General features: G+C 45.1%; 1 protein-coding gene across 1 annotated transcript in view; it reads left to right on the top strand.

Moving 5' to 3' along the window:
* The first annotated feature begins 9,162 nt into the window (after positions 1–9,162).
* The window catches only part of LOC119404889 (caspase-2), a 70,919-nt gene continuing 63,599 nt past the window's right edge, over positions 9,163–16,482 (top strand). Inside the window, exon 1 of the mRNA XM_037671577.2 lies at positions 9,163–9,470. Coding sequence (XP_037527505.2) covers positions 9,425–9,470 — 46 coding nt within the window. The 5' untranslated portion in view covers positions 9,163–9,424. The remainder of the gene's footprint in view (positions 9,471–16,482) is intronic.

The raw sequence follows: 16,482 nt of genomic DNA on the forward strand, positions 1-16,482 counted from the left end.
TTTGGGGGTCACATTAATTTGTTGTGCAGGTTGTCTCTTGATGTTCAAGGCCCTGTAAAATATTCAATGATGCTTCATCATTAGTTTTACTGCTTTTTTTATGCAGTGTCTTTTTTTCGTTAAAGAGTGTGAAATATAGGTTGGTTTCTCACGCAACGCATGTGCTAACTTGTACAACAACAGAACGAATGTGAAGTAGAAGAGACTCACTGGGTCCCTTATATATGCATTCGGCTAAAATGATTTGAAGGCTTTCGAAAGCCAGCTGGAGTTGCAGGGGCCTATCTTTGGGGTGGGAGGGGCTATTCAACGCTGGACCAATTATTACTGGGGGGGCTGGGTATTGAACATTCAACCACCCTTTATGTATGTTTGTGCATGTGATTGTATGTCTGCTTGTATATACACATGTGAAATCGAAAAATTTCGGGGAAGGGGAGGTTTTATCCCCCTTCCCGCCCCCTTGACTATGCCAGCGTGTGGTGGCTATTCGTGTACTTTATTACCTAACAGCAGAGCTGTTTAATTAAGCCAGCCATAAATACTTTGGTGTCCACCAGGGGCGTAGCCAGAAATATTTTTCGGGGGGGGGGGGGGGTTCAACCATACTTTATGTATGTTCGTGCGTGCGTTTGTATGTGTGCATGCCTATATACGCAAGCAAAACTGAAAAATTTCGGGGGGGGGGGGGTTGAACCCCCCCAACCCCCCCCCCCCCCCCCCTTGGCTACGCCCCTGGTGCACTACCGAGTACAACAGGTGCGAGTGTTAAGCGAAAACTTGTTGGCAAAGTGGAGCACGTGAAACATGTGAAATAGATAGAAATAGAAAAACAGACATGAAAGAAGTCACAGTTTCACCGCAAAGGCGAAGCAATGAATGCGATAGCAACAATTGTTGTAGTGTTACATGAAGTGAGTTTGGCAGCTAACTGTTTTGTATCCGATCTCGCGTAACTACAAAACGCTGGTGTAAGAGAATACGGTCGCTCCAGGCAGCGATGCTCTCCCCATTTTCACTTCGCGTTGAGAACGCAGCACATAGAAGGGTATCGCCCGCTGCGCATGGCTTTCGAGATAGCGCGCGCGCCAGCGATCGCGACCGCGCCCTTAGATTCAAAGTTCAAAATTGCTCCTCGCGCGACACCCGCCCCCCTCGCGTCTTTTTTCATGCTTGTTAAAGATGGGTGGGGCGTTTCCTGTCTGCTTCAACGGCAGGCCTCACGAGCGGGGTGATATGTTATCGCATGCATCTTTCGAGCGACGGAAACAGGACGGCTCGTTTGGTCTATGCTTCGGCCGCGGTAGAACATACGATGCGCGGGGGGGATTTTATCGATTTGGACTTCATACCGCAAGGACATGACGGTGACGGCAAAAACCCGTCGAGACTGTCCATAATTGGTATCGCAATAAAAGAGATAGAAAGGAGAGCAAGAGGGAAAGAGCAGAACAAGCATGGAGATAGAGAAAGACATAGAAGAACACGTACATGAAGAGAGGTAGAAAGACAGCAAGACAGAAAGAGGAAGAATAAAGAAAGAAAGAGAAATCAACAGGCTTCCACTGAATTCACTGTAATTATCACCCATAGTAATTTGCTTTGGTAACTGCCATCATGTACAGTGAAACCTCGGTGATACGAATCTCACGGGACCACCAAAAATATTCGTATCATCCGAAATTCGTATCACCATAAAGCATGGAAAATTAGCATGCGACAAAAGAAAGCTGGCTTACATTTTCATTCATTGTTTGTCAGGGCTGCGGCAACGTCAGGAAGAATCCTGAATGATTGTCAGTTAAGGTTTTAGATGTCGGCAATCGTAGCAGCACTTTTAATTAATGAACCACTGGTGCGTTGTGACCCGCGACACTCGGAGGTTTATTCTGACCGTAAGAAAAGTGTTTTTCTTACATCGTGATTCTGACGATTTGGCGGTGTGGCGCGCATGCCCACGCTTGCGTTCCCGCGCTCGCGCGTGCTTGGCGCGTCTTCCACGACAGCGCGGACAGCACCTCTGCGAACCTGGGTGGTAGCGAACGTTCGTATCAAACGTCGCTGGGTGAAAATCGGTTCGTAACAACCGTACTCCATTACATTGAGGCCAATGGGCCTTGGTCGGGACCAACGAGAAATTCGTATCACCCCGAAATTCGTATGAGCTGTGATCGTATCACCGAGGTTTCACTGTATATAGTTAACCCACGAAACACGAAACCTCTATAAAACGTTTTATAGAGGTTTTAAATAGGGGTGTGCGAATAGTGAAATTTCGTCTCGAATCGAATTCGAATCGAATAGTGCCGAATAATGACCAAAAATATCGAATATCGAATACAAGAGATTTTATTGAAAATTCGAAGAAAAAAAGAACAACGCAACGAAATCTGACCATGTCCTCGAGCACGTAACGCGGTGAGTGACTTCTACTACGGTCCCTAGAATCTGCCGTCTCCGCTCTCCGCCGCGTCCTCTCGGGGATGCCTGCGGCGGTGGCGCTGCGCGCAATCGGAGTTCCTTGAGCAGACGCCCCGCCCGCGACTCTCGCTTACGGGGGGGCTGGCGGAGCCGTTTACAACCGCGCTCTCGCGTTTGCTTACCTTTTCACGTCGAAGGCCTGCGGTGTATGCTTTTATTACAGAACGTGACATTGAGTGCAAATAAGTAAGGAATACCTTAGCGCTAGTTAAACATGCAGAAGAGGACGAAGTCTGGCGTCACACAAGTTTCCCAGTGATGACCACCATCCCTCAGTGCATCCGTCCTGCTTATCACTTCACGAGAAAGAATTGAGAGCATCAGAATTTTAATCTTTATTGGGTCCTTGACATGGGTTTTCGTCAGCGTCATTTAATTGCATCTTCTCGTCTTTAGCAGCTTACTTCCTTTCCGCTTTACTTCTCTTTCGCTGTTCAGTGATTTCGTGAAGAAGCGGAATCTAAGTAAAATGCTGAACTTCATGGAGGCTCTTTGTGATGAACATTTGAACGTTCTTCACATCCCAGATGAGGCAAATCTGTTTTTTTTTTTTCAAGAAAGCGCTGAAATACACAATGCTCTTTGCATGCAGCTTGCTCACGCTGAAATAAGTGGTAAAGCTATTTTCAAGTTTGCAATAGCTGCTTTGAGAGGTCCGGAGGGGTATATCAGGCCTCCGTTATCAAAGTGCGCTGTGAATAGGGAGACCTGATCACTCCCCGTAGCTGTGTTTCTGTCTGATGTGAGACATGTCGCACAAGTCTCGCACTGTGTCTTCTTTAGTGTCTTACGCGCCACATAATCAGCAATGTAGTAAGTCAGCATATCGTGGCTTTTTTTTTTCCCACGTATGCACTGTGGTCTGTGCCTGACGCTAGTGCAGTCTCCGCGCCACTGAAGTCTCCACCATCAGTAAGGCTGTCAACGACGTCAATTGTGGCTGGCGTACGTGTGTGACTTTATGTCATTCCCAGATAAAGATAGCTGATGACTTGCGGCGAACAGTTCCCCGACTTTGGTGGTCTTGCGAGGTTGTAAAATGGAAGGGCATTTATAGCAATCGAAAACTGAGCAGCAGTGGGATGATCATTTGTGCCAGAAGACTGCCGAACAATTCCAATATATTTGCCAGCTTGTCCTGGCTTAAATTTGAGGTCATCAAATATCTAAAACCAGCAGACCTGAGGAATTCGAGGAGCTGCACTGTGCTCTCAATTGTGACACGGAGCCCTTCTGCTGTGCTCGATGAAAGGAAACCGCCAATTGTGGTGGCATGTGTCTCCCATTCTTTTAAATAACCCAGAAATTCTTTCAGAAACGAACAGTTAGGCGAATTTGGGTAGAGGGCTTTTTTTGGCGTTCGGTGAGGTCATTATTCTAATTAACCTGTTCATATTTTTAATAAAGCTTTGAGAATTGGCTCCACGGGGCCACAAGCTTTCTCGACTTTGTCGGAATACAAAATAACCCCCTAATGACTTATCATCGCCGAAAAGTTGAAAAGGGTGCCATCCTTTATTTTTCAAATGCATTGGGGTGGATATGAGCATTCGTGATGGTTGGCATCACCTTTAGCGTCACACTTTGACAGCCTGGAAGGAATGAAACCATCTGTTTCTGCTTTCTCACGTGAAGCCATTGTACAATGGCGAATCCTCGGTCGTCGCTTGTTGGAGGGACACTTTAGGCGCTTTTTTTCGGTGGGTCTAAAGCGCCATAAAAAATAGTGTTTCTATTTTGATACTTTCATGGGGACATGTGTGCTCGCTACCCGCTTGCGAAAGGGAGCCCTATACCGAAGAACAACCTAAACGTGAATAGCCGAAAGGCGAAAAGCAGCGCGAGTCTGTCATGTGTGTTCTCTGTTTTGGAAATGTACCGATTTCGAATACTTTGTACTACGATGCGAGAGAACGGTCAGCTATCCCTATACCTCAAAAAAAAAAAAAAAAAGGCAAACGGAAGAAATAAGCAGCGCGAAACATGTGCGGTGGGTGAGCAGCCGACAAACTGACATTGAACGACACATCTGGTTGAGTATTTCTTGTGCCGCGAATGTGTTCTTGTGCTGCGCTTCGAGCCTATTTCCCGCTCATTTCGGCATGCAACAGTGTCATTAAAGAACGAACCTATATATTGTCAATGGAGGAGCCAAGAACCAAATACAACGCACATTATGAAAGCCAACACCCCTTTCATTTTATAATTTCGAACCTTGTGGCAAGGTACTCGTGGAAAAGATACCATATGTCTGTTCTTTGGCTGATACACATGGTTCTGATGTGCCAAGCTTCTGCTGTAAATGTCTCAGCCTGTTGGAGGCGCAACTTATTTGTGGCGTCATTGTAGAGCTATAATATATACTGTCTAGAATATATTGTATATTCTAGGCACTATAGCTATATAGTCTCCCGGCTGCCGCCTCCCTGGACCGCAGCAAGCTTGGACAAAAATAAAGTTTTGTCTATATATATATATATATATATATATTGTAGGACAGTAAATAGATCTAATAACACTTTGAGCGAAATCGCAGCTTATAGTTGAAAAGAAATCTTCTCCAACATTACAATGTCTGTAATTAATATATACTCACCCATTCTGAGAACTGCATTGCGTTTATTGTCTCCGTACCACATCGAGAACCAACCTTTATAATTACGGAATTGTTTGCTTATTAAAAACTGATCCTAGAAATGTTTGGTACCTTCGTAAGGACAATTTAACAGCATATATATAATGATGGCAGTCTTGTGATAACAGTAACTCCTTAAGAAAAAAAAATAAAAGCCAATTTTCGGCCCTTTGGTTTTGCTTCGAGTAACTGCGCGCTCTTAAATGAATGTCTGGATCCACCACTGATCTTATGTGATCACGGCAGTGTTCAGACAAGAGACGACGTTGAATTCAATGTTTGGTTGGTTCAAGATGTTCCAGTCTCTGCCCACACGAACAGAACGAAAACGTGGAGTTCATGCGGGAGCGCAAAATAAAAGGCAAGGCGCGATACTCCACCGATTCCTCCTGCGCGACATGCACCGTGCAGGCGCTCCGATGGACCGCAGCGCCCCCTGCGCAAGCATCCGTTGCGCGGACGCGGCCTTGCATGTGGACGGCGCGGAGACGGCAGACTAGCCAGTATATTCTAGGGACCGTACTTCGCACGAGACTAAAAAGCCACCTAAACATCGCCCAATGTTAGCGGTGTAAGCATTTTTCATGTTGGCTACCATGTGCTGCCGAGCAAAACTAGCGCCGTGGTGTACCCAGAAATTCCCTAGTCCAGTTGACGAGAGCACCGAGAGGCCGAGTTGAAACAAGTTACTTGATGGCATCTTGATGGCGTGTCTTCTTTAAAGATTTTGTGTACCTGTGTCATGCCAGCGCCTCCTTTGGTCATGCTTTGTTGTGTTCCCTCGCGAGTGTTCGCTTAGAAGTGACTGAGATTGCTAAGACTACCAGCAGCTACTCTGCTGTCAGTTTGGATGAAGCGCGAAAGAAAAGGCACGCATATACGCATATACTACCACTCATACAGCGCTACGCGTGTGGGTGCGCCTGGTATAACTCGGTGCGCTCCAGAATGAGTGATTTGCCTTGTTAAGCTTCACCGCTGCACAGTGGCGTTATGCGAAGAAAACTTAACGTCATGCTGAGCTCTAGCCCTTCGTGGCCGAGAAGGGTTCGCTGCCGCAAAGTGGTTGATTTAAAACATTTACGGCTTCGAAGCAACTTAAAGGAATCAGTCATCTTATGGGACTGTCCGAGACGTGTGAATATTAAAGCTTACAGGTGTATTTTCGATTTGTAATAATGAATATATCGAATTATTTCGCGATCTCCTTCGAATCCGATGTGTCCGACGGTCTTGTGAGGTGAAACTTGAGGCACTCGAGAGCGTGCGTTGCGTTAAAATGTCTGTGTATGCCCTGCTTTAATTATGTTACCTCGAGAGTGTTCGCTTGAATTGATACAGATTGGTAAGACTATCAGCAGCGCTAAGAAATCCATCATTTGCGCCAAGGAGATTTTAACCTCCTTGATCTGCGCCATTTATTATTTGACCTGAAATGTAGCAGCTGGTGTTTGAAGTAGACATCCGTAGCGGCGCCTCGTCGCAATTGTGCAGCAAGTTCACTATGCGATAACGATTCAGGCCACCTGATTCATTGGTATTTTGTAATAATCTCTGTTGGCATAATTAAGTTTCTCCATGACACTATGGCTTGGTCTTTGTTCCCTAATGTAGAGGTTTGCTGCATGCCAATTCGTTTGCGTGGTAGAAGAATTGAAGAAACCTTTGCTATGCACTTGCGCATTTATTAGACGTTTGGGTGCTGGTACTGTGACTGTAGACTGCGTGGGCGCCTTTTTTGTAATTAAAGAAGACAAAGCATCAGGTAACGTATGTGGCAGTTACGATTTCTCTGCTGGTGGGCTTCGCTGCACAACGAATCGTCAATGCACAGTACATGCTTTGTGGCATAACACAACTGCAATGTCATAAAGCTGACTATAGTGAATCTGTCGTCTTGTAGCACGTATATATAATGTAAATTATAATATATAGTGCATTGAATACAAGGGGCAGTGCAAACATGGCGTAAACAAGCAGGGTACGAGTCAAAACATGGGCCGTGTGCGCAGCACAGATTTCTTTGCGCTCCACAATGAAGGAATTGCCTTGTAAGTTTTACCGCTACACAGGGGTGTAATGCGACGAAAACTAAATGCCACGCTGTGAAGCTTGCTACCTGTGGCTGTAATTAGTTGCTGGAAAGACGTATCGCCAGGTTGCTTCAGTGGCGCAAAGTGTTGTCAGGACGTCCGATACGTACACGTTTCACACGGGCAGGTTGATGATAAATAAGTAATGGGAAAACTTTAACGGCTTCACAGCAGATTTAGAACGAACAATTGTCTCGAGGGACAGTCTGAGACGCATGAATATTTATTGATATTTACTGAGTATGTGCAGCACAATCTTCGTTTCATTGAGCTGCACATATATATCAAGACATGTACCAACTATATTAAGCTTCAGACAGGCATTTTATGCATTTTATTTATGGGTATATCGAACTATTTAGCGATGCCCTTTGATATTGATTTTCCTGGCGTAAACAAATACTTTTTTTCATTATGTGATATTTAGGAGATGCTGGTGCTTCTGTATAGCACCGGCTACTCCTTTTTACTGATGATAGGATATGTGAAAAGCACAGCAATGAAAAAAAAAATATTTCATAAACAACAGCTTGTCAAAAAGAGTTTTTCACAATTAATGGTGTTTCATATATCGGCTTGACACCGTACGCATGCGATGGGAGCCATGCATGCATATGCGACATATATCGGTTGAGGGTGGCTATCCATCACCACGATGTACGTGTTCCGTAGGCACCGGGAACTCCACTGATAGATAATAAGCAATCTGCATCGCTGCCCCTAGTACACACATACTGTACTCCAAGTAGGGAGGCCAGCTTCGGCGTGACGCTCGTTCGCGTGGTGGCTCGATCGCCACAAGCATTCGTTTAAAACAAGCAATAATATTGATTATTCGGCGACTATCACGGAATATTAAAGCTAAACGTCTTTCTAAGCCACCTTTTGGGAAAAGCTGGCTTTTCTGGAACCACAAAACAAGGCCCAAACAGCAGCTCATATGAATATATAGCACGCTAGCTGTTCCGATCATGTCTCAAACTTCGTGGTCCAAAAAGAACCAGCTTCGTAAACTAATGCGCTTGATACGCCAGCAAGGTTAACACAAAAATGTAACCTAATGTACTGTGCGGCTATGCCTGCGCAGTGATCTCATTGAGCTGAAACAAAACTGATTCCTCCTACTTGCGAACTGCGTGCCCCTTAGTCAAAAAGTGGCCCTTCCCAAAGAAAGCAGCAAGTGTGCACCTTTATTCGTGCGTCCATTAAATCAAGCCACCTGCATTTCCATGGTTAAATCACATGATCAACGTCTCGCACGCACGTAGAGCCACGGGACTAGGCTAGGTACATCTCGCTTGGAATTTCCTAGGGACAGCACCAAAAAGTGGTCTGGCAACGCGGGCATGTTTTGGTGGCTTTTTAGTCGCTTGCCCGTACTTCTACCGAAAGACTACAAATAGTCATGCAGAAACACAAGCTATTCCACATGACCTGTCTGCATGGCTACTGGCATGAGCGCCGACGCCGCCCCTGTGCGCGCACACTTGCTTGCATTTCAGAGGCCTTTCTCAATTTTATTTTTGTTACTTCGTATATTCCGGAAGGGGATTTCCATGATAACTACTGCGACAGGGGATCGTCTTCTTTATGTTAACCTTTATCGCCTCGGTTTGTGAATGCCAATTTTTCTTTTAAATTGTTTTTTAGTCACGCCTATGGTCACGCGAACGTTCCAAAGACGTACCAAGTGACCGCGCACTTCACGTGCCTGGAGCCACGAGGAGCGCGGTTGGTTTGTGTGCGAGTGCACGGCCGCTCTATGCGAGTGTGTGTGGTTTGCGTACTCTTTTTTTTTTTTTTTGCCTTTCTTGTATCCCGCGCCGGCTTTTCGCCGAGTGGCGGCGCTTACGGTATTTAGTGATGTTTAGCGGTGCGGTTGTTTGGCCATGTTTGGCGCGACGATTCATGTTTCCTTATTGGGTGCAATCGCGGAACGATTCTATTGATTCTATTCCCGATTCCAGTGCCATATATTCTATGCTATTCTTATCATCCACCACTCGCGGCTGGCCTGATCGCGTTGATAACGCGGACGGACCGTCGTTCTGACCAATGGCCAAGCGCGAAAAGCACGAAAAGCATTGGAATAAAAAATAGAATCGTTCCGCGATAGCACCCCTTGTCTCACAAAAGCGAAAGTCAAACGTGGGCAAACGTTTATTCGTAAGGTTTCTTCATAGGGCTAGCTGTTCCTGCTGTTCCAGCTCGCACAATGGCCGGCATGGGTGGAGATGACTTGCCAGCGCTTGAGAAAAAAGGTATTGTATGACGATCCTGTTGATTTTCGTCGTGAAAACCTCGTCAGCGTCCATATTGTATCAAGCGACGTAGCGCGATGTCCTTGTTTTCTTACTATATCGGGCATGTTAGGTGTCCTGTGATATTGAGCACTGTGTCGTGTGGTGTGCGTGGTTGCGTTTTACGTATTTGGTTGTGGACCGACACCCAGGTGAAAATATTGCAGCTGGAAACAACTGGTCCCAACTGGGACCAGTTTCAACTGGTTTATGGTCAAATTCCCAGTTGGGACCCACCGCGACCGAATTCCCAACTGGTTCCAACTGGGAATTTGACCATAAACCGCCTGAACTGGTCCCAGTTGGGACCCACTGACAACTGGTCCCCACTGGGAATCCTGCCATAAACCACTTGATCTGGTCCCAGTTGTTTCCGGTTGCAATTGGGGCCAGTTGGTCGGTCCCAGCGGGGGCCATGGAGTGGCTCTTACTGAGATCTCAATATGAGCCATTTGCCTGTTGCAAATGGTGTCCCATTAGGATATACTACTGACTTTCTTTATTGTGAGGTATGAAAAAGAAAGAAAAAAATAAAAAATAAAATAAAATAATATAAAAATAAAACCTCGGCCTGCACCATAATAATATAGCAGGCTATACTACTGACTAGTGGTCTGAAGCTGGTCCCATTAAAAATCCAACCCCCCCCCCCCCCCCGAAAATTTTCAGTTTTGCTTGCGTATATATACACGCGCACATACAAACGCACGCACGAACATACATAAAGTATGGTTGAACCTCTCCTCCACACCGCAAGTTGTCTAGACCTCAGGCCATCACGTTTAGAATGCTACAGACTAGGTCTTATCCTAGTCTATCTTTCCTCAGCATCGTCTCTTCAGAGGCTTTCCAGTCTAGCTGCCCTGACTGCGGGGAGATCAGTAACGTTGAACATATGCTCTGGCGGTGCCCCTCGTTACGGGGCCTAAGTCGGCTCACAGAACAGGATTGGGACTCTGCCTTACGAAGTTCAGAGTTTTTGCCACAATTACGGGCTGTCCAGAGAGCCCATGATGCGGCGGTGAGGCTAGGCCTCCCCGTCCCCACGTGGGAGCGGCCCGCGGCGTTGCTCTAAGAGTAGCGTTTCTCAGGACCCAATAAAGTTCTATGTCTGTCTGTCTGTCTCCCGAAAAAAATCACAGCATGTCCGCGGAGTGAATGATGATGAGTGGGCGAAGCTGCGGAGGTTCATCGGTAAACCGTGAATCTTCCGTGAATTCTGCCCAGTACATCATCACCGACGTGAGATCGGGCGCGTTTATACTAAAGGTTCGATGAGAGTTATGACGACTTGCAGCTCACTTTAATTTTACATGTACGCTGTGAATTTTCATTGTTTAGAAAACCATTGCTTTAGAAAACATCTGGCGTCTTTCGTTAAGCAGCTGGCGTCTTTTCGTTTTGCTTTAGAAACATCTGGCGTTCTTTCGTTTTGATTTTAGAAAACATCTGGCGTCTTTCGTTGGTTTATTTCATCAATCAAAGGCGTTTTGAACAAAATTTTTATTGTTTAATCACGCACAGGAGAAATCTCACCAGGCACTACCTTGGAGGTAAACAATGGCTGCTAATGGGAATGAGAGACAGAAGAAATCGGCTTTTAGCTAACACTTACACTTCTACTTCTACTAACGTTTCCTACTGGAACATGCCAATGGCTGCTAATGGGGAATGAGAGACAGAAGAATTCGGCTTTTAGTTAACGCGCACGCTGCGAATTTTTTATTGTTCAACAACGCACAGGAAAAATCTCCCACCGGCACCACCATGGAGGTCAAGATCTGGTACTAGCGTTACGACTGGTTATGCACTACGACTGCTACGACTACGAGGGACGAACGGGTGCCGCCTTAAGGAGCTTCGCCTCTAAAATTTCTGGCTACGCCCTGTATAACGGCTATTGCAATGAAAGTGACTATTAACCCTTTGTGGTCCAAAACCTTTACCCACTTTCCGGCTCTAGCGGTCGGAAACTATTTCGCCAGTTTCTGGCGCCGCAAATAAGAACACAAACTGTGGAAGAGAAACGCACAGGATATTTATTTTTGTTCCTGCATTCTGCAGGCAACTCTTTTAGCGATATTTGGGCAACGTATGATACCGCTCAAAGCATTCTCCTCTGTGCAGGCCAGGGTTAATTATTACTGCAGGTTTCCACCGCCGCCGTCGTCGTCTTTGTCACTCACTTCTGTTGAACCACTGTGATCACTGTCTGGTGGAGGCATGTACTTCTCTTCCTCCCTAAAGTCATCCTCGCTTTCGCTGAAAGCACCACCGTAAAATGCACGCGGTGAAAACGTGGCCATGCTTCTCAGCGAACCGCGCGAGCGAGTGGGTACACTCTAGGCCCCGTGCTGAACATAGTGCTGCACCCTAGTGTGAAAAAAGTAAAACCTCAACAAACAAAGCTCACTTATTCCTCAAGAGATGGCACTTCATGTATACAAAATATGCGCGCGACTCGCAGTGAGAAACAGCGAAATTTAAACCACGAACACCCTTGTCGGGCGGGGCCCGACAGCAGAACGCTACGGCCGTGTTGCGTTGTCGGGTGCTGCCCAACAACGAACCGCAAAGGGTTAAGGCTCTTACATAATGGTTGACCTGAACGAGAAATTAATAAGGTTGGGAGGGAACTTTGGTATGGTGCACTGGTGCTCGGATGCACTGAAGCACAACAACATGTTGGCATTCACCAGAAGCTGGAGGAGCTGTCGGGCTGTCGACCTGAGCTACCCACTCCAACCAGCGCAGCCATCCCTCCCCCCACCCCCCCCTCCCAGGTTTTGTCATTGCTAAGTTGTGCCCGTTGGAGTAGGGTAGCACGGGTCCAAAACATGAGGTACCCTACAAATTAAAAACAAAATTCTTTCAGTTTTCTTACAGAAAACCAAAGGGTCAGAACTAAGGCTGCTAACATGCACCTGACTGAGGTGCTGGCCTCTTTGCAGCCGCCAGCACACTTAACACGCGAACCCTCCGCAGCCTGGCCTGCTGTCTTGTACTGATACCATTGCCACAAAATATTGGTCCCTATGTTGACGATAGCTGGAGCTGTTGCTAGTGAGCGCACTCTCCGCGCCGGTCAGACACAAGCGAAAGACAATTCGACGAGTCAAATCTAGCTGCGCCCTGCTATCGTCAGCTTCCGCAAACATACTGAGATGCACTTCGCGGCTTTGGCGTCAGTCCAAGCTGGTCCAGGCCAGGCTGCAGAGCATTCGTATTAAGCATGCTTACGGCTGTACAGTCTGTGCTCCAACAAATGAAACATTTGGGTAGCACAAAAATAAGGAGAAAGGAAAACTGGGAAATTTAACGTTGCGTAAAACACACGAGGACTAGAAAGGAACACTTAAACAGACAAGCGCAAACTAACAACTGAAGTTTATTTCAGTTTATTTCACTGGAGTCAGTAGTGATAAGTTTCTAGAATTATTAGAATTTTACCTTCAGTCCACTGTGGTTAATTTCGATGGTCAGCTTTGTGTACAGCGCAAGGGTGTCTGTATTGGGTGCTCGCTCGCTCCGATTCTGTCTGACCTGTATCTCAGTGTCTTTGGCAAACGTGTGAACAGCTCTCTTGTCTTACCCGGTTACCGTTCTCAGGTATGTGGATGACTACCTCGTGGTTGTTAATGAAGTGGCAGGTTCAGTGCTAGAGCGTACAGTAGAAACAATAGTAGATACTTTCAGAAGCACATTGCAGGCGCTAAAATTTACGTGTGAGCGGCCTAGTGATGATAGCATTCGCTTTCTAGACTTAAATCTAACTTTGATGAGCACGCATGTGTGCTGGGAGTACAGGCCACGGGCGACAAAGCGGCTGATTTCATGTGACAGTGCCCATTCTAAGTTAATGAAGAGGGGTGTCGCGATGACGTGCTTAAAGGAAGCACTAAGTAAATCTTGCGCACACAGAGTAGAATCAAGCTTTCAAAATCAGGTAACCAGGCTGACCCAAGCCGGTTTTCCTTCATTTTTAGTTTCCAGCGTATGCTCTTCAAAAGCTCAAAAAGGAAAGGCAGGCGGGTAGCACAGAAAAAATAACAGAGAAAAAAAAGGGTGCTTGTTATCCCCTATTGGCGTAGGGTTTCGCACAATCTGAAAAGTGTTGCGCAAAGGCATAATGTGAATCTTGTTTTCAGTGCCCCATGTAAATTGTCTAAGATTTGTCCAATGATGAACAAAGTGAGACCAGATCCCTGCACTAAGAAACACGCTATACAGTACACCCTATGCAAGAAAGATGTCGTCTATGAAGTGCCACTGGCATGCAACAAAGTTTATATAGGTCAAATGGGGCGCTGCTACAATGAGAGGGCACGTGAGCACGATTGGACTGTAAATAACAACGCAGGAGGGCATATGTCGGAGCACTGTAAACGCTGCAATTGCAAAGCAATTCTTAATCAGACAAAATTCTTGGCACGATCCGGTGATAGATTAGAGAGGGAGATCCTCGAAGCGTTTTACATTGCGCGTACCGGAGACAATTGCATCAGTTGCGCGTCAGTAGCACTCCAAGAAAAAATTACCTTTATGTCGCGATAGAGCCTGAGCATGTGATGATATAATGTGTGTTTTTTACATGTATAAGTATCAGGGTTTCCTGAAATAAACTTCAGTTGTTAGTTTGCGCTTGTCTGTTTAAGTGTTCCTTTCTAGTCCTTGTGTGTTTTGCGCAACGTTAAATTTTCCAGTATGCTACACCAACTCGCCCACATCAAGCTCCTTCTGCAACGAGAAAGGAAAAGGAGGCAGAGGGAGGGATTTGAACCGCAAAGGTTTCTTCAAGCAAAATTTAAAAAAAAAATGATGGGTAACTCAAGAAGAACAAGCACAACAACAAATAACTACAAAAAAATTAAGAACAGCATGAGCACACACACTCATGACCGTTTTGATGAATAGTAAAATATAACATACTAGTCAACCTCCAGAGTCGCATAAGTAGCTGAAGTAACAATGTAACTCAACATTGTAAGTGAACTTGCAGAAGTATGCATAGTTCATTGCTGTGTGAATGATACCATATTCATGGTGTTCAAATAACAACAAAATGCAACACAACAACTATGCTATATCTACATATTTTTCTTTTATACAATTTTAATGAAGGCAATTCTTTTTATAACCCTTTATGGTCCATTGTCGGGCCACACCCAATAACGCAACACTGTTTGCAGTGGTTCGTGGACGGGCACTGCTTGATAAGTTCTTTTGTGGTTGATTCATGCTCCTGTTTTCTTGCTGCATTATGCGCCGTCTCTAAAAGTGTAAGTAAAGTTCTTTTACTTGAGCTTTGCTTTCTTTTGTTTCAGACTGTAATGGACAAAAGGTCGGTAAAGGTTTCGGACCACAAAGGGTTAAATGTAACAGTTGTTTGCTTCCATTTAAGAGCTTAGAAATTTTGTACCTGAAGAACTGCGTCCCATAATTTTTTCTGATCTTTTGTAGCTTAGAGTTCACACGAAAGTTGCGGGCTGTGGTTGTTTGAAGATAGGTTGACTTAACGTTTGCCCAGCTTTCTTTAATTTGCGTGAACATATAATGTGAGAGGTCAGACACTACGCGCTATAAAGAATATTTGGTGGAAATAATTTATACTTAATTTTATACGGAGATGTATCATTGAAGCAGATTCATTCAGTAACATTCCCCCCCCCCCTTGGAATTTTTGAATATTGTATGCATATATTTGCACGCACACCTACACGCTTACAAACGTATACAGTGTCTCAGCTGAAAAGCACCAAGTATTAAAAAATTAAACATAGGTGCTACGCATCCCCAATTAGCGCAGTATTTTTCTGAGCCATATAGAGCACGTCAGAATATTTTTTCAAGTCCATCAAGCTTGGCAATTAACAAAGATTGCTTAATAGACTTTTTAAATTGCAAGTCTAGAGAAAAAGCTTCAATATGGAAGTTACAGCGCTTGCTTAGAAACAGAATTTTTCAATCTGTCATAAGATAACAGCCCTGCTTAATTTTTTTCCAACCTTTCTTTAAAACGCACGAATCTTAAAAAATACCATGCGACTGCCACCGAACGTGCGGCGCTACCATCACTTAGCGTCCATCGCAATCGCTGATGGCCTGCTCAGTCGACCTTCGTGCATGGAGCAGCCTTTGATAATTCGTTCAACTTACATTTTAGGGCACTAAAAGAGCTGTGCATTAGGTGGTAGTCACATGGTATTTCTTAAAATTTGTGCACTTAAGAAAAAAATTAAGTAGGGGAGTTATCTTACCATAGATTGAAAAATGCATTGTTTCTGAACAAATGCTACAACTTTTCTATTGAAGATTTTTCTTTAAAGTTATTATTTAAAAAGTTAATTAAGCAACCTTTATTAATTGCTGAGCTCGGTGGATTGTAAAAAGTATTCTGACGTGCTCTATATGGCTCAGAACAATACTGCACTGATTGGAGGCATGTAGCACCCAGGTTTAATTTTTTTTAGACTTGGTGCTTCTTAGCTGAAACACCCTGTATAAATATATCAATGTGGGCTCAACCTACTACCCCTGCCACCCCCCTAATTGGGTCTGTGTTCGCCCCTGATGCACAGCTAAACCGCCATATTCTTGTATGCGGTGTCTTCTCGTGACTTTCTGGTGTTCGCTTGAGGAGCAACCTGGGGTGTGATCTTGTATGCATTTTATCACTGTTCTTTGCCTGCCGTACCTGTCACCAGGCTTTTGCTCGAGCCATATCCACATTTATTTCACTGCCCACAGAAACTGCCGTGCAACAGGACCACCATAGGACCTATAGCGCTTGAACTACAATGATTGTTTGCCTTCAGTTGGGATCTTGCTTCTGTTAATGTGAACTGACTTTTCTTTTTCTTTTAGGGAGTGCAGTGCAGCAGTTTTTCTTCTATCCATTTTTTTTTCTTTTTTCTTTCTGTGTGAAAATACATGTTCTTTTATTCAATGTAGAAATCAAATGGTTTCCTATGCT

This window comes from Rhipicephalus sanguineus, chromosome 9 (assembly GCF_013339695.2).
Source record: "Rhipicephalus sanguineus isolate Rsan-2018 chromosome 9, BIME_Rsan_1.4, whole genome shotgun sequence".
Lineage (NCBI taxonomy): Eukaryota > Metazoa > Arthropoda > Arachnida > Ixodida > Ixodidae > Rhipicephalus > Rhipicephalus sanguineus.